Here is a 25022-nt window from a genome sequence, read left to right as displayed (position 1 = left end):
TGTACCCTTCTTCAGAAGCTTCTGTTTCCGTGAAGGAGCATTTTGTTTCACTGCAAATTGAATGAAAATAAAAATTTACAACTTTTTGACCAACATTTGTAGAATATGTCCTCAAAAGTCCAAACCACATGAGTTCCCACACCTCTTCACTGGAGCTATATCTACCTAACTCTTCATGAGCACAGTCTCTTGGAGTTTCTGCTGCTACAACTCCATTTCTGTGCTACCCAATTCTTTTTTAAAAATACAATGGGTGTCAGTATTTTTTATTTTGCCTGTTAACTTTTGAAACAAGAAAGTGCTTATAGGGGGAGCCAAAAATTATATATTTCGCTTGGACAACAGGTAATTGATTTCCAAGCCGTTCTTGGTCATTGTATGCCACTTGAGACACACAAATGTTCCAGTAACGCAGAGAGAAGCCATTTAATTCGTGTTACATATCACTCTGTTTTTACCATTTATACTACAGGCTTGCACAAAATTCATGCAGCCAGCAACGTATCGTTGAACATGTTTTCTGAAGGACTAGCCTTTTGGGAGAAAGGTCAAAACAAGTAAAGCTGTTTGGAAATATGAATCTCAGAAGTGCTGTACATCGTATTTTATAACACCGCTCTTTTGGCACCAAACTCATCAGCTGTACTCCTTCACTTCAAGTGACGTAAGACTGCCGAGTTTCTCAATCTCTCACACGCTGCTTTTCAAAGATCGCTACGCTCTGAAAGGTGCTGTTAAATCAAGGTCTGGGATGAGGGTAGCATCTACCCCCAGCACAGTGTCTTGAGACCTCCTCACTCCACTTCCATGGGTTGTTCAGGACTCGCTCCCCTCCCTGCTGCACGGCTGTGTGCGTGCTTGGGGTGACATCGCTGGAGGACAGAGAGTGAGGGAGTGCAGGGCAGAGTGCTCTGGGTTTGTGTTAAATGGACATCAGCAGTGCAATTGAAAAGGCAAACAAACTTCAAGCAGAAAAGATTCACCTGTTCTTGATACGAGGTACTCTAAAAATTACCACAAATACAAGTATTTAGAAAAGATTATTTCCTTTCTATATCCCGGTTTATTTAATGCATCTAGGGGCAATTTGTGCATCATAAATGTCAGCTGCTCTGTTATGTCAGCAAGCTCTCAGCTTTTTTTTTTGTATAACTTTCTTTCTTTTCATTGACCATCTGCCAAGTTGATGGTGTCTCTTTCGGTATCATCTCCTGACTCACGTGCCTTCCTGTTCCCAGCTGTCCCAGTATCCTGTCACGGTGCTGAACAATTAGTACTTCGGCTGTGAGGTTGATTTATTTCCCTCGTTTTCTGTATTACAGCTTGATGCTGCTACAGAGTGAGGATTTACTGAGACAATAGTTTATGCACACATGCTAAGGCTGGCATCGCCAGCGAGAAGGGCCATGGGCTGGCAGGGCTTTGCCCACCTGGAACCATATCTCCATGCAGAGCCTTTCTGACAATCCACAGGCATAAAGGCCCAAAGTAAACGTGCATGTGAGTGTATGTATGTATGTGTGTTCTATATATATGTGTTCCAACATGTATATGGGTTTCAGTAATCGCTGTCTCAAGGTGTTTGTGTAGCCAGTGTTACCACTGAGACATTTCTTCTCCTTGTCTTGCTCCTTGTCTTGCTCCTTCCCTCTCCTAAGACACAACAGCACTGTGCTTCTAAATCAGCAGATCCAAAACCCCTCCATTTCCAGAAGCCCAGACATCAACTATTATAAAAGCATTTTATTCTTACATGCTTTTTTGTCTGCCTATACCAACTGTTACAAAAATCCAATTCACAAGAGGCCAGCTGGCCAGCTTCTCCTGAAAGTTTCATTTTGACTGTTCCAAAAATTAGTAAGTGGTTCAGGTCACAACTGAAGAGTGCAAGCCGGATATAAATCACATCAGGCAAGCGACTGCTTGCACAGTTTCAGACTCTGCAGGCCTTTCACACCCAGAACATCCACTGACGTCAATGGAAATTTTGGATGATGACGGAGAGCAGTGACGATGTTGACTCCGGCAGTGAAAGCCTTGAGAGCCTAATGTTTAGGTTTTCTCTGCCTTAGTTTGTATATGCTGTCCCTCACCGCACACCGAATGCCGCACAAATGCTTGCCTGCATTTACCTCAACACAGCCCTGGGAAATAACAGCGAGGCTGTACCCTCGCACCCCGCCGCCGAGCCGAGGGGGGACAGGCTGGCTGGGTCCCTCGGCCACGCTTACACGGGGAACTTGTGATAGAGCATCACCGTGGACCTCGAATTCAGACTCCCAGCACTTTTCCTGGGAGACGTTTCATCTTTTCGGTAACTGAAGAGTTGTAATGTTGCTTGAGGTGCCTCTCCAGGCTGCTGGGACCTGCAGGGAATTGCCTAATCTGCTCAGGTAGCATTAAAAACAATGTGAGTTTGTGGTGTGGGGTTGGGTTTGTTGTTGTTTTTTTTTTAAAAAAAAATCCATTAACTCACCTTTTAAAAGCCAACATTAGCAAACACGTTCATGCGGCCATGCAGGACACAAGTTGGGTGTGACTTTGATGCCAGTGCATCCCCCGGGATGCCCTGGACACAGCCTCTGCTCCTCAGCCGTGCTGGGTGAGGGAAGGGGCCCCAAAGCAGCTCCTCTGACCACTGGGGTGCCCTTCCCAAAAGCTGGGGCGCAGCCCCGCGGCCGGCCTCGGGGAGGCTGGAGCACCATGGAGCCAGGCTGCACTGTGCTTGCTCCCTGCCCAGGGGAGAGCTGGGCATGCAGAAGACAGAGGCTTTCCCTCAGGCCGGCAGTTTTTGAATTTCAGCTGCACACGATAAAAGCGAGAAGCAAGAGCCTCCAGGGGAACAGTCCCTCTGGAGACCCAGCAGGCCCCAGACCACTTCCACCTGAGTGGTGCAGTGGGAGATCCTCAGGAATGATGGAATTCATTAGCACTCAATCGGAGTCCTGTTTTTGAAGATGGCAGTCATTAGGTGTGTGTGGTGTAAGCAGGAGCGGTCCTGCTGTAGTCAGGCTCACTACTGGAGTCGGGCTTTAAGGGCACAGGCTCACTAGCCAGTCTGCTGGGCTGGAAGTCCTTGCATGGGGCAGGAACGCCTGTGTCAGCGTGGTCCTTGAATGGGGCCTTGCCTGTCCTCATCGCCCCTTGGTGAACCCAGGAGGAGGACAAGGTGATGCGGTGCAGTCTTTAACCAGCAGTGGTCATCTTGAAAATGGATGGCCAGCCACAATCACAATGCTAATTAGATTTAAAGAATCGGTGTGGTATTTGCTTTGGGCAGGAAGGCAGTTTTAAGGGCAAAGTTACAGATCGCTGTTAGGAATTCCCCGTTTCACTGTTGGGCTTTTTTGAGCTCTCAAGTAAATACTGTCTGGCAACTTGCTGCTGCTCATTTTGTCGGTTTCCTCTGTAACTCCGTAAGGTTCGTCATTAGCTTCAGTACAGCTCGCTAAGTGCTCTGCACACTCTGCCTTGGCTTGCCTGCACCTGGCTGTACATGGCGCTGTCAGAGCTGATGGTCTTTTCTCTCTACTCCATTTGGGCATGACATGAGGTCCCAACGTAACCTCCCTCCCTCACACTCTGCCGTGCAAATGGGCCAGTTCCCTCGCTCGTCCTCCAGCCCTGCTCCAAACACAGCAGGAACCGGGCACTCTGCTCCCACCATGGGCAGTAATCCCACCAGTAATCCCCAGCTGCCTGTGAAGCTTTCATTCTCCTCGCTGTCCCTTCCAGCTTTGGCCTCTGCTGCTGCTGCAGAGGGAAAATGTCCAGCCTGAGTACCTCCTGGCCACTGCTCTGGTGGGCTCTGACTAAGATTTGAGGCCGATCCTGAGTGCGACACCAAACCAAGTCTAGGGCTGCATCTCCTTGCAGGCTCAGTAGCCAGCTGCTCCGTGAAGCAGTCTTTGAGCGTAACTAAAAAGCTCATCTCTATGTCCAGGTGTGATGTCTGCTTGGTCTGTGCCTGTTTGGAACTTGCATACAGCAAGAGTATTACATTTTATTTGTATAATGCCAACTGTCTAGAAGAGTATAAAGCAATGCAGGCTCTGGGCACCTCTAAAGTGTAAAGGCAGAAAATGTTGGATAATGCACCATGTGATAACTTCAGCTGTCTGATCACTGAGTGCATGTTGTCACATTAAAAGCCGCTTCTTGCCAGCAACACATGCTGCATTTTCCAAAATAGCACATTCCCTCTGGCCTGATGGAAGACCCACAAGTGCCAGCCTGCCCCACGCAGCAAGCTGAAGGGGGACTTCAGAGGGACCATCTTGTCGCTGTGATAACACACCCTGGGGTGAGCTTAGCTCACTCTGGTGCTCGTGGACAGATGTGACCGCAGGAAATCTGTTGCAACGTCTGCTCGCGCTGCTACAGCCGGTGTTCCTCCTCTAAAGTATCAGCATCCCCATAGTGCTGCTGCACAACTTTACTTTCTCCTTAACGCTTTCCCTCATGTCCCATCAGAGATTGCTGGTGGTCCTGCTCCCACAACAAACAATCTAGATGCAAAATTCTGCAGTGTGTTCGGGTGCAGACGTTAAATGAAATATTCATCCTAATGTGATCCATTTCCTGCAGCCTTTGCTGCAGTCATGTGTGTAAAAGCTGTAGAGTGTGTTCTAAAACTACTGCTCCTCACTGGAAATGGAGGGAGGCAAACCCAACAGGTTTAGTGCCCCAGGAACAGCAAATTGTGGGTTGGAGGACCATCCCACAGGGGAAGCTGCAGACTTTTCCCCGTGCTTCTGCAGCCCGAGACTCCCACCCTGGGGGAGTTTTGCTAAGGCAGTTTACTGTATGTGAATTTCCCCTGTGGTTTGGTCTTGTTCTTTTAAACTTTTTTTTTTTTTTAAATGTTAGTTTAAACAGTCTCTCATTAGGGCTTCTGAGCGTGTGCTGAGGCTTGTCTTGGAAATGTGTATTCAGGTGGTTTGTAAGATTTGTATTATTTGCTTCTTTTGGAGCCATTCTGGTGTATTATGTAAATCCATAGCTAAGCATTTCCTGGGACCATTTATTGTGCAAATGCCTAGTTTGGCACGTGTACAGTGCTGAGCAAAACCAATTGCTTCTGTCTCTCTAGTTCAGAGAAGAAAGATCAGCCTGGAGATTTTTTTGTTTCATTTAAGATAATTTTCTTATTTCACTGCCTATCAGAACGCATTTTCTGCAAATGAGCTGGAAACTCCTGGAATTAATTGAAGTTTAAAGGCAGACCATCAGCCCCAAATCATGTGTAGAAACAAGTAATGTTCAACAGCAGACAAAGACATTTAAAAGTGGCACTGTACACTGCATTGACTTCTGTGCTCATTTCTTGTATTTCACAAAAGGCTTACAGAAAAATATGCGTGGGCCAATGGGCATTAACAAGATTTAGATAATGTCCATTTCTAAGAAACTGCTTAACACCTTGGGCAGTTATTTTTCAGCTTCTGTAATCTGGTAGGTTTGGTGACAAGCTCCAGATCTACCTGTTGCTTTAAGGTTCAATTCAGGCTTTTTTCTCTGTACTGGCTCTGCAAGAATTCACCCCCAGAGCTGAGGAAAGTAGGTGTGGGATACCTGACACCAGGAAGTTCTCCAATTCTCCATCCTTTCTTAGCTTCAAGGTTTGGCGTTCCCTGGCCAGGTCATTGCATCTCTCCCCCCTGCAAGCTCAGGAAGGGGCTGTGGGTTGCGGTTTGCCTCCGTTTATTTCCACAGGAAGGAGGTCTGCAAGGGGCTCTCGGGGGGCACAGGCAGTGGGAATGGGATGCGATTTGCAGGCTTGCCCCCACCCCAAGCCTCCAAACTCCTTCTCTGGGGTTGCTGCCAGCCACACCTGGAAGGTCAGAGGAGGCATAGAGCTCCTTGCAGGCACCATCAGCTGCAACTCACAGGTGGGGTGGGGTGGGGTGGGGTGGGAAGAGCTGTTTGGGGTCATGGCAGGACCTGCCACCCTGCAGTCCTTCTGGAGGAGGCCCCCGGTTACTTGGAGCTGGAAGTGGGCAGTGTTGCCCCATCTCCCACCTCTGGAGCTGGAAATAAATGAAGCTGGAAAGAAATTTTTTGAATTATACATTGTGGTGGAGCATCATGTCGTGCCACTGAACTGTGCTAGAGGAAGGGAACATAAAAGCCATTCCCACTTGCCTGGGGGAAAGCCCCACCAGCATTGTTGCCCTCTCACAGGTGGTGGTCCGATGCCAGTGACCATGGGGCCATATCCAGTCCTAAACCTCCTGTGCGAGCAGCACCCACACCTCACAGCAGGTCCCCTCTGCCACCTTCCCACAGCTGGGCTTGGGGCTAGAGCACAGCCCTGCAACCAACTCTGCTTTTCCTCTGGGGACTCCCCTCCAGCGTGGGCCCCAGGCATGTGGCGCGACAGCACAGAAGGAGGGATCCCTGCTGGGGCACGATGGGACAGGGTGAAATCCTTACTGTGGCAGCCATGAGCAGATGCACTTGGTGTGGACCTTGGCTGGGAGTAGCACGCTGTCATGACGGAGTACAGCACAGTTCGTGAGTGACCTGCAGCTTGAATTGCCTGCCGTGTAAGATTTGTAGACACGCTCTCAAATTGACCTGACCCTGAAGACAGGCGCAATCAATTAAAGACCTTTTCCCTGTGAAATCAGCTCCCAAAATGGTGGTTTCATGACAGCCTGTCCTTCCTAAGGATAGGATGCTCCAAACTTGAGATTTTCTGACAGTAGCCAAGCATTTCTTCAGCTCTTCTCAGGCACAGATCTAGTAAAGGAAAAATGCCTGATCGTGGTGAATCACTCACTAAACAGCTTAATGGTGCCCCATCACCAGCCATTACCATGGGCAGCATTAGTTAAACAGCCACTTGAAACATTTTCCAGGAAAAAAAGGGACACTCCTTGCCTCTGAGTCCAGAAACCATTGCCATCACTGGGGCTGTTACCTGCTGGGCTGCAGTCTCCCCTTAGGCAGGGTATAACGAGAGACCCAAGGGCCAGGCCACAGCACGGACAGACCAGACTGGATAAGTACAGGGTGTCTCTGAGAAGCAACATGGTCGGTCCCCTGGCCCCATCCTCTGGCTTAAAGGCCACGCTGCGGTGTGCCACAGCAGGCAGTGCCAGCAGCGGGGCAGTAGAAGGGCACCAGCACACTCAGGGCAGGTCTCGGACCTCTGCCCCACAGAAGCCGAGGAGGAGCTTATGCCCTCCCAGCACTGCCAAGCAGCTTTCCTGAGCTGCTCCAGGTGCACAGGAGGGAAGCTGGAGGCAGCGGTATACAGCTTTTGTTGTAGGAGCCTCGGACCAGCGGGGCAATAAAAGCCACGGCAGGAATCCTGGGCACCTCTCTGCAAAGTGCTGAGGCTAGCGGATTTATTTGCAGCGTTTTATAATCTGGGGCACGCCACAGGAGCCTCCGTGCAACTGTTCTGCTGGCATGTGAACCTGCAGTGACTCAGGAAAAAGGCGTTCAGGGGCCGTCTTGATAAGTAACAGGAGTTGGCTATAAAATAAACATGCGGGAAAAGCAAATCCCCAGCTCTCCAAAGGTGCAGCCTACAGGCAACCCTCATCCTGCCTCTTTCAAGCACCCAGGGACTTGCCCTTTCCATGCCCTAGCTTCCACATCTGTAAAATAGGTTTCATGACCTCATCCTTCGCTTGCACCGCTTTGAAATCCACCCACCTGAGAGGCTGATTTTATCATGATTGCCCTTCAGGTCAGCACTGTCTCAAGGGGGAGGGAGGGAAGCAGAGCTGGAGGCATGATCCTATTTTCTGGGAAACGCATCGTGTACGTTCCTGGAGAGCATTTTTGAGGAATATTTTGGTTTTACTTTGTGTCTCTTATTTGCATGGCAATCTTCTACCTATCTCCACTTGTGAGCATAATGCATGAGGGATGCTGTAGCCCTAACAGGATGAATTATGAAAAGATGTCCTAGGATTTTTTTTTTCTCTGGGAGAAATTAGACTTGGGTTTAGTTTCCTTCCCTCCTTTTAACAGCCAGGGCACCTCATCTGTTTTCTTTGGTTTTGCTTACTGCAACTGGCTTGCGAGTCCCCCCAGAAGACATGGTGTGACGTTTTAGTACATGTCTCTTTTTTCTTACGTTGAATGGAAAATGTACAACTGTTAACAGTGCATCTGCAGATTATTTATCCATGCGGGCCTAATCGATGCAGGGATTAGCAAAACATGTTTTGCCTGCCAATCTCTAATCAAGAGGCCAGATTCATTGGCGCAGTGGTGGCTTTGCTGTGCTCCAGGGAGGTGATGCTCACTCTGCTGAAAATCAGGAGCAATTTAGCCAAATTCAATTTGCAGGTACAGACCTTGCAAGGTCAAAGTAAGAAGCGCGGTCTACAAAGAAAAAATATCACCCACTAGGAGCAACAGCAGATCCAAACCTGCTTCAGAGAAGGCTTAGTATGAACACTGCGACAATGAGAAAATTGTAACAAAAGTTAACAGTCTGGAAAGGAGAAATAACCAGCTTGTGCAAAGTATTCCCTGAGGATGTCTGTTCCTCCCAGATATTTTCTACTTTGCTGCATCTTTCCCAAAGATGTAATGGCAACTTCAGTGGCTTATTAACCTTTCTGGCATTGGTTTCTTCTGCAGTGAGTATCAAGAGACCAAACCCCCGGCCTGGGGGAACACATGGTGTGTGCTTTTTCTCGTTCTTGTCTACCTTTCCTCTTCAGAGGTGGGGTTTATTTTCAAAATGGGAGCAAAAAGCATTCCATTTGCACAAGGTTCAAAGCAGTGGGGAAACATCCCGACTACCTAGCAATGGTTAAGACAAAAACAGGCAGTGGAAGGTGGATAGTGTTAAACATATAATTGTGAGCTCAGTGGGGAAAAATGGAGCTTTACTGTCATATTTTATTTGCAAATTTTACTTGACTGCAATGCTTGCTTTCAATATGATTAACTCCTACTTAGCATGCAATTTTGGTGCTAACTACTGCTGATTTACTTCACTGGGGATGCTGGGTTCCAGTGACGAAGGTGTTTTGCTAGTCATCTTGTGCTGGAGATGTGCCTAATGGGGCAGAGCTAATTTGCCATTTGCTGGGTTAATGAAGATACACACTAAAAAGATTATGAGTTAAAAACAAGAACTAGTACATGAAAGATTAAGAAACCAGCAAACAATATAGAGTAAAAATACCAACAGTAGCATCTCTATGCCTTAAGCTTTTCTGTAGTATCTTTCATCCCAGCACAGTTCCTATGGTGCCATAGCAGCTATGTGCCATTCCCAAGTGATGTTACACATTTCCATCAGCCACGCTAAGTTGTCAGGACACCCTGTGACAAGCAGCAGGGAACCAGAATCCCCATCTGGGAGAGGGAACCACTGGTACATCCAGCCCGGATTGTGCCAGTCAGGACTTTCTAACCCCTGCTCGGGGGCTGTTACTGTGGGGACCTTGTGCCACAGCGGCAGTAAGGTGTGTTGAGTCACGTCGTGTGGTGCCCACTGCTTTATTTTATAATAAGGTTTCCGTCTGTCCACACCGCTTGCATGCAGAGGATGCCCTGAAAGCCAGGCAGCCACTTCTGATCCCGGCTGGGCTTTATGGGCCTTATGGCAACCATCCCAGTTTGCATCCTGAGGAGGACAGCTGAGCACGTGCTTCTCCTCCTCACCTGCACCATGCCGTTACCCTGACACGCAGCAAAGATGCCTGCTGCAGCAGCCCCCTCAGCAGCCCCCCGTGGCAAGCACGGCCACTGGGTAACTTCTCTCTGGAAACACTTCCCCAGAGCCGTGTGTAAGCAGGCTGCAGTTCTCTCAGCTCACATGTAGACCTCCTCCCAGCAGGGTAATCCTGCCTTTTATTTCAGTCATGAGCCTTCTGATTGCCTGTGAACATGGGTATGACGCTTCTGAGTGGGAGCAGGCTTTTCTTTATTGCTGCTGCGGCAATTAAGCCAGTACATTTCCCTTCCAGTATCCTTCCTTTGTCATTTCCATTCCGGTCTTACATAGGCCTTTGCTGTTGCCGTGGCTAATACCTTGCATTTATTTTTTAAACCAGCTGCTATGATTACAACGGAGCTCTAGCTCATGACGGCAGTATCAAGGAAAACAATGCAGGAAGCCAGTTTATCTCAAAAATACGGCATTATGCCCTGCAACGCCAAAGCTCCTTGCTGTCTGCTGCCGCCTTATCTGGAAACAGCCCAGCAGTTGTAGGAATTTTCTCCTCACATGGAGGATTACACAGTTGAGGAGAGATCATCTCAGCAGGGTGGCTCTGCAGGACGTCTTAAGGGTGGCTTCCTTGCCCAGGAGGAGCCATGTTCAGCATGACCAGGGGATGCACAGGGCCAGGGCATGCCTGAGCTTTGCATCAGCGTTTCCGTATGGTCTCTCTGTGTCCACACCGAAAGTCCCACTGCTCCGCAGGAAAGCAGGGTGAGCCCAGCAAGCAAAGCTGTATCGGCAAGTGAGCAGCAAGGCAGCTTTCGTGTTGAGGTGGTACGTGAGACCAGCAGGCGCAGGATTTCTGGTAACGCGGGCAGGAGTAGGTTGGGTCAGTCTTTGATGACAATCTCTCTTTTAACACAGGAGGTGGGATTTCTCCTTCCAGACATGCGCTGGAGGTGCCCGTGTCTGTGCTCCTCGCCCTGGGGTCCCTTTTAGAGCTGAAGGAGAGAAATAGAAGTAGCGTCTCCCTGGGCTCAGTGCCTGCTGAGGTGGGCAGCAAAGGCAGCTAAGAGACGTGCCTCTCTGGTGCCTCTGAGCAGAGCCTGGGGTCCCAGCTGAAACATAAAAGGTTGCTTGTACATAACTAAAGGTCAGTGGGCAGGAGCTCCCCACTACCACTCTGTGTCCCTGGGATTCAGTGCTCTGCCAGGTTATTAGAGCCACACGCACGCACATTTGTCTCACAGGGAACTACCAGAGCATCTTCAGGGCTTCCTCCAGCTGGATATCTTGGAGGTACATGGAAAATATACACTCTATAAGTAAATAAGGCTGCTTGCTGTTAACTGTGCCATTATTCAAGATTGGCCAGGGGATCTCGCTGTTGTAGGTGTATGGCACAGGAGATCTTTGAAAGCTGCTCAGTGAGTCTAAGGGATGATGGGCAACAGTACATACTCCATGTGAGCGGGAGAGGGAGCCTGCAGAGGACCACGACCAACATGGGCTGGTTGTGTGTGCACACAAGCCCCGCTGGACTCTGCTTGCTGGAAAACTCGCTCTGAGGGCAAGCACCAGGAGCACAGGGGAGTGCTTGTTTACCAAATCCCTGCTTGCTTTCTTTGCAAAGCACACCTCTGCTCACGTTAGGAAACGGCAGGAATTCAGTCTCAGAGAAGAACCCAACAAAGAGAAGAGTCAGCAGCCTCCAGGCATCTGGTAACCCTCTCTCTTCAGCCCAGATGAGCTAGAGCTAGCTGTGCAGCAGGACCGGCTCACCAAAGCCTGAGTAAACTGAGCTAGAAATTGTATTTTATCCTAGAAATGAGAGAGCTTGGCTGCTGGCCCTGGCAGTCAAAACTGGAGGGGGCTGGTGGTCTCCCTGCCAGACACGTATGCTTCCCCAGCAGCTCTTCCACCACCACTGCACGCTTGTCCCAGGAGGAGATACTCAACGCCATGTCCCCACTAGCCCAGAGGCAGCCAGCTTGCTCTGGTGCAAGCAGAGGACTGCCTCCGTGTCCTGCCCTGGGCAGGTAGACCTGCAAGAGTCTGTCCTGTAAAACCTCAAGGAACTGACCCCAGCTCCTGTCTGTCCCATGGCTTTGTGAGACTTGGGGTCAGACCTTACATAAGGGTCAACAGTGGTGAGTTGGGCTCCAAAGGGCACTGAATGCTTTCAGACTGCCCTCCACATAGGGTGTTTTTTGTCTATCTTAAAAAGTAACATTTTTGTTAGCAGATAAGATTGTTAAAATATTCATAGGCAGGCTCTCCTGGCACAGTCAGGCATGCCTGAAGCACCACAGGACACAAGCTCTGTTTTTGCCAGTGAGTATCCATAAAACATCAGGATGCTCGTTGAGTACAATGTACCCTTGTGGGCAAAACTGAAATTACTGGACAGCAGGAGCAACAGTGTCCGAAATGTTCTGTCAAAATATTTGAAGTTGAAGGTTGTTTTTTCTGGAGTGATTTCATCCCCTGACTGTTTTGGGATTACGGTGTAGGTTATATCACAGTCCTGTCTTGCTTCCCATAACTATTTATCTACTGGTACTCACTTACAACTCTCATCATCAAACAATTCCTAGTACCGCTTCACAAGCTGTGTTATGGCACCGAGGAAAAATCAGCTTCCCTGATAAGCAGTAGCAAACCTGGGGAGACAGTTAATTATGAGGGAGTTATTGTACAGTATATAGTCATCCTGGCACACAAAACATACCACATTTCCCATAATGCTCCTCAGACTTCACTGAAGATGCCAGGTCCAAGAAAGCCATCTAACCCATCTGCTACCCCCCACAAATAGCCCACAGTTCAGTAGTGCACCTGTTTTGGATGATGGTGCTTGCTGTGCACATGGGGACACATCTGGTAGCACCATCCACAGCCCCGGGTGTCCTCAGGGAGAAGCCCTCTTACAGCCCGGGCTGGATGGGGCAACCTCTGCCATAAAGAGGCAGGCTACAAGAAGCATTTCAGACGTGGTGAAACCAACCCAGACAGCTAGAAAGGAACCTTTATTGTATAGGTCAGTGAGAGGAGACTCCCAAAGGGGGAAATGCAGCTCAGGGTCCTGATCATGCCAGGGCAAGGCTGTCCTTTGGGCATCATGGCACTGCACTGGTGCTTCAGGGCAAGTGCCAGGCTGTGCTACCGTACAGATCCAGTGGTATCTGCTAAAAAAGAATCGGGCCCACAGTACAGTATAAGATGTTTCTACTGTATATGAAATAGTGATACCCAATTCTATATGTGGGGAACAGATTTTTGGCAGGAGGGACTGTTTTCCCCCAGAATGAATCCCAACATAAGTTCACAGAATCACAGAATGATAGGGGTTGGAAGGGACCTCTGGAGATCATCTAGTCCAACCCCCCTGCCCGAGCAGGGTCACCTACAGCAGGTTGCACAGGATGGCGTCCAGGCGGGTTTTGAATGTCTCCAGAGTTGGAGACTCTACAGCCTCTCTGGACAGCCTGTTCCAGTGCTCTGCCACCCTCAAAGTAAAGAAGTTCCTCCTCATGTTTAGATGGAACTTCCTATGCTCAAGTTTTGCCCATTACCTCCTGTCCTGTCACTGGGCACCACTGAAAAAAGACTGTTTCCATCCCCCTGGCACCCTCCCTTTAAATATTTATAAGCATTGATAAGATCCCCCCTCAGTCTTCTTTTCTCCAGACTGAAAAGACCCAAGTCCCTCAGCCTTTCCTCATAAAAAAGATGTCCCAGTCCCCTAATCATCTTCATAGCCCACTCCATTTTAAACCTTTCATTTGACTACAGCCTTCCTGTCCCTCTCATACTAATCTTACTTAATGTCATTTAATTTAAACTGTGCCCGCGTTTTTTGTCTTCAGAGCATTAGACTGGCTGCCTGTGACATCCTGGCAGTCAAACCCTCCCCGGAATCTTGAGAAGCAGGTTTAAGCCTCTCCTGAAGTTCAGGACTGGGTTTTTCAATGTCTCTCTGTACCCCTGTGCACTCCCTGTGTCCCCTGTGGCAAGTGGCTGGTACAGACAGATCTTCGCAGGGCTGATGGCCAAGACTTGAAGGGGATATAGTGTCTGTGGAAGGGGAAGATGGATCCAGGCCACGTGCTGAGCACAGGCAGTGGCTGTCGGTGCTGCGCACATCCCTGAACGGCCCCGCATGGCGCTGGCAGGTGGGAAGTCAGGCTGTGGTTCCTGGCGCAGAGGGGTAGCTCTTCTGCTGTTACAGAGAGGCGGTTAACAGGTTTGGCAGGGAAGAGGCTGCTGCCAGCAGGTAATTTCGTAGAGAACAAGGGACACCGATGTGCTGGCTGTGACACTGAGTGTCACGATGCAGAGGGTACAGCAGCCAAAGCCCAGGGTCATCACATCCAGAGGTGGGCAAGTTCTGCACAAGAGATGGGCAAGTTCTGTGCAGCCATGACTCAGTACGAGAGACTGACAGGCAACAAAACCCAACAAACACAAAATACCTTGCTCTACACCTGAGCTCCTGTCTCCACGCTGCTGCTCCAACTGACCCAGCACATCCCCGGGTGCCACCATGCCATGTTCCAGTGCATGTCCTCGCCCCAGCAGGAGTGGGCAGCTGCCAGCCGCCTCCTCCTGCTCCTGCCTCTGCTGCTGCTGGGGGTCTCGAGCCCCTCAGGTGGCAAAACCCAAAATTAAGCTCCTGCGAGGCTCCTTGCAAGCCCTGCATAGCAGCTCACAGATGGGCACTAGGGTCCTGTGACTGCAGCAGGAGTGGGGAGCAAGGGGCTTTGCTGCCAGCCCTGGTGCCTCAGCATCCCGGTGCCCACAGGGGTGAAAGAAGGAGGATGACCCCACGCTGTTTCAAGATGTCCACTGTGAAAGCATTCGTGGCAAAGAGGTGAGATTTCACCTCCTGGCTTCACCTCTCCCCTCGCTCTTTCGTTGCTGTCCCTCCCGTGTTTGCAGGCCCCCCGTGTTCGTACGGCTGTTGCAACATGCTGAAACTTGTGTTCCTTCTCCTCTTTACAAGGTGTGTGCCCCTCTTTCCCCAAAGGAAAAGAAGAGGAGCAAGTAAGAAAAGAAACCCATATATTTGCTGCAGACTCTGACTGGTTTGTGTAATAATGCTGCCTTTCTCTCCTTGTTTTAGGGAGTGCTGCCGATTTTTTGGAGACAATGGCTTGACTTTGAAGGTATTTTTTACCAAGGCAGCACCCTTTGGTGTTCTTTGGACACTCACAAACTACCTTTACTTACATGCAATAAAGAAAATAAACACTACGGATGTCTCCGTGTTGTTCTGCTGCAACAAAGCTTTTGTGTTCTTGCTTTCATGGATCGTTCTGAGGGACAGGTTCATGGGAGTGAGGGTAAGTGACTCCTTATCTCTGTCTCCCTTCTTCCCCCTCTCCCTTGTGCCTTTCCTTTCCCCCTTCCCTCCCACCGGCCGAGTTGAGCAGCACCCCACGCAGACGGCCAAGAGGGCACAGAAGTCCTTGCTGAGCAGGGACGCATCCTTCCCTGCAGCCTGCCCAGGTGCCCGTGAGCTCCCAAAGCCCCCAGAACCCCCTGCCTGATGCCTTTGCACATTTTCCTTCAGAAAAGAGATAATTTGCTCCAGAGCATGGCATGAAGGATAGCTGCTGTCTCCATGTTGCCATGGACGTGCTTCAGCCTTTGCCTGCCCCTTCAGAGTGACAATTCCCAGGCCGTGGCACCAGACCTAGTTGTTTCTAATCACATTCCTGCAAGCCCTGGTGGCACGCAATGCGTTTCTGGTCCCAGCCTGTGAATTTAATGGGTCCCTCACCTTCCTTACACGCAACAGCAGGCTTGCAGGGTGGCACAGTTATCCTTTGCCCCCATGTCAGTCAGCAGCAGCTGCAGAGAGGAGAGCTGGGCTACCCTTTCCCACCCATGGCCGAAGCTTGTGTGTGCGTTGCTGGTGGAGGATCGCTGTTATGCGGGCACATGTGGACTTGTGTCTGGCCAGCAGCTATGGGCATGGGGCCAGGCAGTGTGGCAGGCAGCATGGCAGGCAGCGTAGCAGGCAGGCCTGCTCCCCCAGGGCTGCTCTCCTGGTGGCATCCCAAATGTTTGCTTACGCCCTTGGTCCTACAGCCCACATGAACACCCGCTTCACAGCGGCAACAGAGCCATGTGCGGGGAGGGTATTGGAAACCCCCATAGCTCTCTGCTGACCCTGCTGCCATTTTGGTGGCCCTCAGCATATAGTGTCCTCCGGCAGCAGAGCCAGGTGGGTGGGTAACCCACCACCCCACGGCTGAAGGGATCCTGCCAAGGTCAGGAGTAACTGCAAGGAAAAGGCGCCAGTAGGTCCCTCCTGCCTCTCTGTACCAGCAGGCACTTATTAATAGCAATAATGGTAATAATACCTATAGAAAATAGGTTCCTCAACGTTTGAGGAACTCTCTGCTCACCCACCTGGGCAATGCTTTCAGTGCTCAGAAGAGGTTGTTAACCTTCACTGCATGGAGCAAGCGAGAGTTAACTTTTCGGGAAGCATTCCTCTCCGGCAGGAGACCTTGGCCAGCCTTGCGGTGATGGCAGCCAAGATGCTGCTCAGGGAATCGTTGCAAAATGTACCTGCCAAAAGCCCGGCCTGGCCAGCTGGTGTCTGCGCTTGCCCACCCATCTGCCCAGGTAGCTGTACTCTGAAAACAAATTAACTGGAGTTTTTAAGTACAGAAGTCAGGGTATCCTGAAATGATCCTGCAGGCAGGGAAGTGTCACTGTTGTCATAGCTGGATGTGCTGGCCATTTTGATAAAGGTAAAAAAACCCCAACCATATTTTTGTGATCTTCAGCCACGTGGTGGCACTGTCAGCTGTAGTGCTGGTGGGACACCAGGGGAGGAGGTGTGTAGAGGGCTGACCGCTGGTCTCCTGCGGGTACAGCTTGCCCCTTGGTATGCACGTGCCATCTCTCACCACTGGATATGGCTGTGGTCTAAGGGGAAAGAAGCCAACCTGCGTGTAGGGATACCCACACCAGCACACACATGCTGGAGTAGAGATGCTTCTCGTGCTCTCCTGGGTGCATGGCCGTGCGGGAAGAGCCAGGGTGATCAGGGACTCTCCAGTAGCTTCCTGTCCAGGCTAGGTCTTGTGTCATGGCAGATCACACGTGCTGGGGGACAGATCCTGCTGTGGATCTCCACCTTCTCAAAAGGGCAGAAGGAGTGGAAGGAGCAGGAAAGCAGACCCAAGTGGTGGTCTCAGCCATGTCCAGCTGTCCTTCATTTCTTATCAGCACTGCCCTGGGAAAGGCTGATTCTCTCAAAACCCAGCAGTAACGAAGCAGAGACCCAGAGCAGGGCCAGAGCAATGGAGGCTCCTGCCATGTGTGCCAGCCCCTCACTGTGGCACCTGGCACTGGGAAGCCACCTCCATCCCAAGGAGGAACATGACCATCTCTCATCCCAGTGATGGGCCAGCAAGGGGCCTGGATGTAGGGGGAAGGGGCTTGCAGGAGGACTGGGCTATTTGCTCTTGGACAGACATGGATCCTGAGCGGTGACAAAATGTGAGTGAGGAGATGCTTGTCCCTAGAGACTGGCAGGGCATGTGGCAGCGCAGCAGTCCTGCTGCCCAGCTTCATTTGCCACCATGGGAGCACTGGGGATGCTCCTATTTGCAGAGGGATGTAGTGTGGAGTCTCCTGGCAAGACACATTTTCTTCCCCCTTATCTCCCTTTTCTGTACAGCCCATGTGAAAAGCAGCAGACATCGAGGGAGGCTCTGCCTGGCGTTCTGAGGGACAGCCTTGGGATGAACCCCAAAACAAAGCCTTCTTCCTGGGACGGGCAACCAGGAGGAGGGACAGCTGCTGGGGCTTCTCCGGGAGCAACCTAGGGACTGTGAGCCAGCACAGACCCCAGCCCCAAACCTCGCGATTCCTCAGGGCCATGCTGTGTCAGAGTTGCCGACCCTTTTAGAAGCACCCTGTGAGAGGCTGTTTGGCAGACGAGGCTGCAGGGGGGGTGGTGTCTTGCCCTGCAGCGAGCGGGAGCCTTCCCACGCTCCCGCTCCATCCCTCCCAGCAGCGCAGCAGGACGGAGAGTGCCACAGCAAAGCTCTGACCGCACATTTGGGCGTCCCTGCTCACACCTGCTGTAGGAGAGGCCGGCTGAGAAAGGCAGCATCTCAGTGGGGTTTAAGCACCTGCAGGTACCTTACTTGGGCTTCAGAAGTGCAACTGGTAGCTCTACAATCACAATTTGTCTGGAATTTAAATGTAAGAGCAAGCTACAAAATCCCGTGCTTGCCGCTCAGGCACTTGTAAGCGCCTACATCTTTTGTAATGAAGTTGCATTTCTCCCTCTTCCCCCTCACTGGGCTGCAAGCTGTTGTATTGCTTTCAGAGGAGACACACATGTAGGGAGGCTGTGGGCGCGTGCAGCGTTGCCTCTGCAGGCCCGGCGGAGCTGGGGCGTTTGCAAGTACCCGCAGGCCGGTAGCTGTGGCGTGGCGCGGTGCAAGCAGCCTGTCATTGCCGCTAACGAGGTGCTTGACAGACAGGCTGAAAGGCTTCCAGAGAAAGCCTATGATGTGACGTGCCTGGCATGTGGACAGGCGGGCCGAGAGGTGAGGCCAAGACTCGTCTGACAGTCGTGACATGCTTGATAGGAGAGGCGAGGACCTCTGCCCAGCAAAACTGTTTGCAGACTGCATTTATTTGCTTTGATCTTTGACTTTGGTGCTTCCCTCCATGCTACAGTAAATAAAACAGCTCAGAATCCAAGAGAGCCATCACTTGCACGTACCTCCGGTGTACGTAACGTATAGACAAGCACACCTGCCAGAGGGACGTGGAAATAACTATACCGTTAAATCCCAAATCGTAGTCTTCCTTTCCAAGCGGGCAGAGACCCGGCCTTCCGGGAGGTGCTCAAAAGTCAGCCAGCCCCTGACATTAAAAGCAAAACTGGATCCTTTTCATTCCACAGTTCATTACATGCCCTCCAAGTTCCGACCACAGCGGAGTTGGAGCCACCAGCAGGGGCTCAGACAGGCTCCCTTCACTGACACACATGGAGGTGCCAGCTGGTTGCCACAGCCTGGTGCGGGGCTGTGGTCTTCCCCCAGGCTTAGGCTGGACAAGCCCCACACATCTCAGATGGGAGACGGCCACGTCTGGAGCAGATGCTACGGGAAATGCTGCATCTACCACTCTTTGTCGCCTGGGCTGTAGCACAGGGAACATGGAAGGGCTGGAGTCACCATCTTTCAGATAAGCCCAAGGCATGTATCCTGCAGCTCTCCAAAGAGCCATACTGAGTCAGAGCAGAGGTGCGTCTGCCCCAGGAGCGTGGTTCCAGCAGCTGCCTGTAGTGGACACCTAGAAAAATCTGTCTAAACAGGAAAAGCCTGTAATGATATTTCCTCATGAGACTTTCCAGCCTCCAGCAATTTGAGGCTCGAGGACTTCCTGAGATGGAAGCGATGTTCCTATAGTTAATAGTCCTTGATGGATTTTTTTCTTCCATGAGTTTATCCTTGTAAACTTTTCGCATCCACAGTGTGCAACAGCAAAGCTGTCCTTGGGGGAATTATATGTTGGGTGAAGACAAATCTCTTTTTCGTTGTTCTGCACCTGCCCCGTGCTAGTCTCATTCAATGACCTTTCTTTCTTGTGTCTCGGAAGCCACACAGACTGTCTGAACTTTTATATGACAAGCACCAGCACGCTGACACGAGTGAACTGCTGAGGGCTGCTGAGCTCCTTCACTCCTGCCTGTCTGAAACAGCCCCACGTTGTTGTAGAGCCATACATCGGGATTTTTTTCTCTCTTTGCCTTAAAAAGAAGCCTGTCGAGGACAGTAGGGCCCAGTTACACCACCACCAAGCTTTGCTTTAGAAATGATGCCCCACAGCTGTGCGTGGAGAGATCTGATGCAAGCCGAGATGCGGTAGCTGAACCTCTCCAAATGTGCAGGGTGCAGACGCAGCCTTTGCAGCTCCCCCCGGGCTCCGCGTCTTCAGAACCCGCTGCCCCCCGGCTGGGCCCTGCGGGGGGCTGAGCAGCCGGGGGAAACCCTGCCCCGCTCTATACCCTGCCGAAGCTGTGCTCATGCAGCATCTCGAACAGCAGTACAGCAGTTTCTCGACTCAAGCCCCTTCTTGCTGAGTTGCGATTAGCAGCTGTATTTTCCAGGCAGCATCAGCTTCTGCTGATTTGGGCTTTTTTCTGCCCTTACGCCACCCTGCTGTTCTACAGCAACACCTTTGGAGAAATGGATCCCCTTCTCTTTGCAAAAATGGGGCGTGTTTCTCTTAGGTGAAATTGGAGGTGTTGATGTCAGCGTGAAGGAGGGAGCTGCTGGGCGATTGTCCGTGGAAGCTTTATAGGTGCCCCCCAGCACCAGTCCCAGCTTAACCCAGGGAAGAGGCTGCTGGTGCTGCCAGGATGGGGACGTGCAGCTGGTAAAGGGGTCCAGTGCGCCACAACTTGCTCTTCAGGTGGCAGCAGAGCCTGGCACACAGGCTTTCCCCCTGCATCTTCACAGCAGCCCCAGCATCGCTGGCGGTGAACAGGAAAGGTGAGAGGAGGCCATTGCTCTTGGATGTGTAGAGAGCCGCAGCCCACGGATGGGGCTTAAAACCCCAGTCTGGCACCGGGAGAGGGGACGGCTGGCTGGCACTGACCCAGCTATGGGTGAAAATAAAGTCAATTATCCCAATCACCTTAGAGGCACCACCATGACTGTGCAGCCAAAGGCGACGTGGTGTAAGCAGGGCATCCCTCACACCACTGCAGAGCCAGGAAGCAGTGCGCATGCAGAAAGCGCTTTTCACCCCAGAATTACCACCCGGGAAGGCTTGAGACATCTGGTAGGACAGTCCCAGAGAAGCCAGGGGTCTCTTCCTGACCCTGCTGAATCAGGGGCAGCCCGTCCCCCGCATTTGCGAATGCTACCTCCCTTTGGACGAGCCCCCTCAGGCGCTGCGGAGGGCCTGGCTGGCTGACTAAGCCTCCCTCTGCTCTCTAAAATGACACATCTGAACTGGAAAGCAGTTGCATGAATTTAATTCCCCTGTTTATTTCAAAAACCTTTTTCCTCCAAAACCTCCGCAGGACTCAAAGCCTTTCCTGCGAGCGCCAGGGAATTATTACTTGTGCATTACTGTCACGCGCAGGCTGCAGGGACTCGCTGATGGGGAGGCTCAGTGACAGAGATGAAATCCCCCCTTCAGCTCAGTCCGAGACCCTGAGCGCTGCGGTCTGGCCCACCGCACACCCCCCACCCCGGGCTCTGCAGCTGGGAAAGCTGCGCGGGGAGGCAGCATCGGCTCCCCGGGTACCCGCCTGGGCTTGCTTCTTGTTTTCTACACAAGCAGGTGATGCAGAAGTACCACCCTCTTATTTAAAGCTGCTCTCATGTTTTTCCACGCTGGGGGTTGTCCAGTAACATTTGCTTTCTTTCTTTGTCTCCAACCAGATTGTGGCTGCTATATTTGCTATTGCAGGGATAGTTATGATGACGTATGCCGATGGGTTTCACAGCCACTCCGTTATTGGGATAGCCCTGGTGGTGGGCTCTGCCTCAATGTCTGCTCTCTACAAGGTAAGCACACCTGGGTCTTCCCCCGCCCCCAAAAGATGCCAGTCACCCCCGTCACTCACTCTAACTGCTCCCGTCTTACTTGCAAACCTCCACGCCGTTCATTGCCACGTGCCTTTCTTTGAGGGGCTCTGCCATAAACACACTGACTCCGCAACACTGCGTTCAGGTATTCGCTTGCTTTGATGTTTGCTCTCATTTAGGATAAAAACTCCTCCTTCCTGGGAAGAGTCTTCTCCAGTACCCACAGAAGGGCTAACAGATGCCCCACCTTCTTGAAAAATTAGGCTGCTTTTCCATAGGTGCTGGACTTAGTTACCCACTCTGGAAGTGCCCTGCAGAGATTTAGCTTTTTCAAGTCACTGTGTCACCTCCCTTTGCCAGTTCTCTTTCAGTAGCACGCATAGCTTCTGCTGGGCTTAAAGTATTGCTTATCATGGAAATAATGACGCGCTTCAATTCCAAAGCACATGCCTATGAATCAAGGTCTCATGCTGACTGCCGCTGGGCACGCTGCACTGTGTGTAAGATGACATGCAGCCTTCTCTGCTGGGCAGAGAGCCGTTTCACTCAGCTTCAGACACGTATGCGTTTGCCTCTGTGCTGCTCAGGGCACTCAGCATCGCAGTCCACAGAGAGGAATAAGCACTTGTAGGGTGCAGCTCACCCACCCCAGCTCAGACGTGGAGACTGGGGTGAGGTGTAGACATCTCCATCTGGTCTAATGAATTGCACCGTACCCGTCCTCCCAACACAAATCGTCCAGGAGAGCCCTGCAGCCTTAATACAAGCAATCCAGGGAGAGTCGCCAAACTGAGGAGCATCTGTCTGTGTCCCTCAGCGCCATGCTGCAATGCTTTCTGCTCATTTTTTCAGATCGGCCTACGTCTTACTTAAGGGAGGTCATGAAGTTTCGTATAGCTTTTTCCTTTAAAAGAGCAATTCCTTGCCAGACCAGAGACGTGGCCCTCCAGACCCAAGGAAACGCCATGGCTCTGGAGTCATCTGCAGGCAGGGAGGGTTAGTCAAGGCTAGAGCCTAGCTCTGACCCCTCACCCATGGCACCGCTGCTCCTTGCAGGGGATGGGGGTCTCGAGGCTGCCCCACCAGTCGCAGGCAGAGCCGGTGCACGGGGCGGTGACGGTGGCAGTGCCAGCAGGGTGTTACGCTGCAGTGCACCCTGCACGTGCGTGCAGATGGAGCTGCGCAGCTTCTTCTGCAACAAATAGCACTCTGCCACCGCTGCTGCCACTCTGCTCTTGCTTTCCGCACTCTGGCTCAGTTTCCATGAGTTGTGCATGGCGGGGGTGTGGGGTGGGGTGGGACGGGGACAGGCAGACCTGCAGGCACACGAGCTGCGCCATGTGCAGCAGAGCCACCTCGACCTGCCCTCCTCCCCCAGATACGGACGCTTCGGTCTGCCTGTGCCGGCTGCCCGCCCTGCCAGGGGCAGCACGCTGTCCTCGGGTGGCAAATGAGGAGTAAGTGGCTTTCGGGGTGTTTTGCTCCATTGTGCAGAGCCAGCGATGCAGCTGCACTGGCCAGTGATGGCTGCGAGGTGGTGGGAGCAGGCAGCAGCCCCAGCAGCATCGCAGCCCTGCAGACTTACCTGCGGGGCTCTAATTAGGCAAAAGGAAGAGACAACTGGCGCTGGCGAGGGGGCCTGCCACCCCAGCACAAACCAGTAAGTCAGAGTCCATCGGCTTTCCTGGTTTGCAGCCCGTGGCAGGGGAAAGCAGTACCCAGAGCCCGGAGGATCCACCAGATCCTCTGCACTTCTGTGGTGGAAAACTGATGCAAGACCCCAGACCAGACCCGTCTGCGGGGGCTCCCCAGGTGGGCCACTCACATTTCTCATTCCCTCTTTCTTTATCCCTTCTCCCACTGACAAACCAAAACTTTTAAATCCCTCCTCGCAGTCTCGTTAGTCAGGCTGCAGCTGGGCTCTGGGCTGCGGGGCTACTGCTGGGGAGGAATTCCCAGGGAGAACGTGGTCAGGCACTGGGACCACACGCTGGGTGCACCGTGGTGCTCACCAGCAGGCCATGGTGCATGGGGGAACAAGGAGCGAGGACAGCCAGGCAGCATGGACTGTGCTTGCTTACCACCACAGTGGTCCTCAGGTGGCAGCTCAAGGTCTGGACCAGTCATGTGTCATTCAGGGAGATCACACCCATTGGTTCCTCTCCTCCCCCCTGCCCTGCTCCACCAAGTCGTCTGGTTTTAGTGTCAAATTTTCCAGAGTTTTTCCTGAAGGGAACAGTCCAAAAAAGGACTGAAGGGTCTAGGCTAGGGTGAGCACCCTTCCCTTTCGGGGGGTGCACGGTCAAAGGTGCAGAGTCCCCTTCCCTCATGGGCGCATTGGGCAGCTGCCCCTGCCTGTGCTCCACGGGGGTGCCAGGAGGGAGGAGGTTGGGGCACACAAGCTGCTCTCCACAGCTTGACGAGCAGCCATCTCAAGTGTGTGGCCAGCATCACAGCAGAGGTGCTGGCTGACACCGCTCGGCACCCAGCCCCTCGGCCCCAAGCACTGGCCAGGACACCAGGACGCCAGGAACCACAGGGTCCAGGCCACCAGCGCCCGGAGGAGCGGTGCAAGAGAGTTAAACCCATGTGTTTTCCTTTTGTAGGTTTTATTCAAACTTCTTTTGGGCAGTGCTAAATTTGGAGAAGCTGCCTTATTCCTGTCCGTGTTAGCTGTCTTCAACGTCCTCTTCGTTACCTGTATTCCCATCATCCTTTACTTTACCAAAGTGGAGTACTGGAGCTCTTTCGACATCGTTCCTTGGGAAAACCTCTGTGGATTTTCAATTCTCTTATTGAGTGAGTTGACAGGGGGGTCTCACACTGCTCGGGGTGGAGGAGGGTGCCAGAAACTGGCTTTTGGTGGAAGCTGCCGACCTCTGCCATACTGGAGCTGTTTTCCCTTCTTCTCAACCTAATTATTAGCTTGAGAAATCATGCAGAGGGTCCATTCCTAGGTGGCAATGTAGACCCCACTTCTGATGTTTTACCAAGCCAAAATATTGTGGCCATCATTAGAAGGTGCTGTGGGACTAAACTGGAAAGCTTGTCCTAACTCCTGCTGGTCAACTCTGCCTCACGGAGACAAGTTACACTTGCCTGGGCTGTGACAGGACACAACCCCAGCGGCAGAGCATTACCTTGGGCTCATCGGCATCCCCTGAGCAAGCAGGTTAGGCCGGGCCAGTGAAGGCCAGCCTCCGGCGCCTCTGCCGGCTTCAGTAATAGCCAATTGCTATCCCTAAAGAGCGGGAAACTTTTGAAAATGCAGCGTTGCACAGCCCTGATGGGAATTTGGTAGGTGGCAGTCCTCTCTTCTGCTGCCACTGCTGTGCCACCAAGGGAACCCAGCTTGGGAGAGATGCCAAATCCAAGCTTTAATGATTCATGGTCATCAGAAATGTGATGCTATTCCTTGCTAAACTAGACGCGTTGACTGTGCTGGCACAGTTGGTCCCTACACTGGATGACAGAATCACATCTCCTAAAACTTCAATTTCTACTGGAAATAGCCCTTCTCCATCCCCATCTTGAGCCCCAGCTCCTTTTACCCTGAACAGTCACAACGCCTGACTCTAGAAGTACCTCCAGTTTACTTACCAGTGGGCTCAATGGAAGTTTTCTGTAAGGAAGTAGTGCAGAACGTGGCAAGTGATCGCTGGGGTGTGCAATGTAGAGGTACGACTAGAAAACAGAGCCCCAGCTGCTGACAAGTTCGGTATTGGCAGGGCTCTCCTGACTTCTCTAAAGCTAATCACCTTAAAACAAGGGTGAATTTGGTCCAAAGCAATTAT

At 51.8% G+C, this 25022-nt stretch overlaps 1 protein-coding gene across 2 annotated transcripts in view; it reads left to right on the top strand.

Moving 5' to 3' along the window:
• SLC35F3 (solute carrier family 35 member F3) overlaps positions 1 to 25022 on the top strand; it is a gene marked incomplete at both ends in the record, with an annotated part of 186095 nt that overhangs the window by 159027 nt on the left and 2046 nt on the right. For both annotated transcript variants that reach the window (XM_082481238.1, XM_082481239.1), the window contains 3 exons: positions 14769 to 14988; positions 21082 to 21207; positions 23835 to 24027. In XM_082481238.1, the coding sequence (XP_082337364.1) occupies positions 14769 to 14988; positions 21082 to 21207; positions 23835 to 24027 (539 nt within the window). The remainder of the gene's footprint in view (positions 1 to 14768; positions 14989 to 21081; positions 21208 to 23834; positions 24028 to 25022) is intronic.

The sequence above is a fragment of the Vanellus vanellus genome (assembly GCF_965231255.1).
Source record: "Vanellus vanellus genome assembly, chromosome: 3".
Lineage (NCBI taxonomy): Eukaryota > Metazoa > Chordata > Aves > Charadriiformes > Charadriidae > Vanellus > Vanellus vanellus.
Note: the sequence above shows the minus strand (reverse complement) of the source record. Positions and strands in the feature narration are given on the sequence as shown.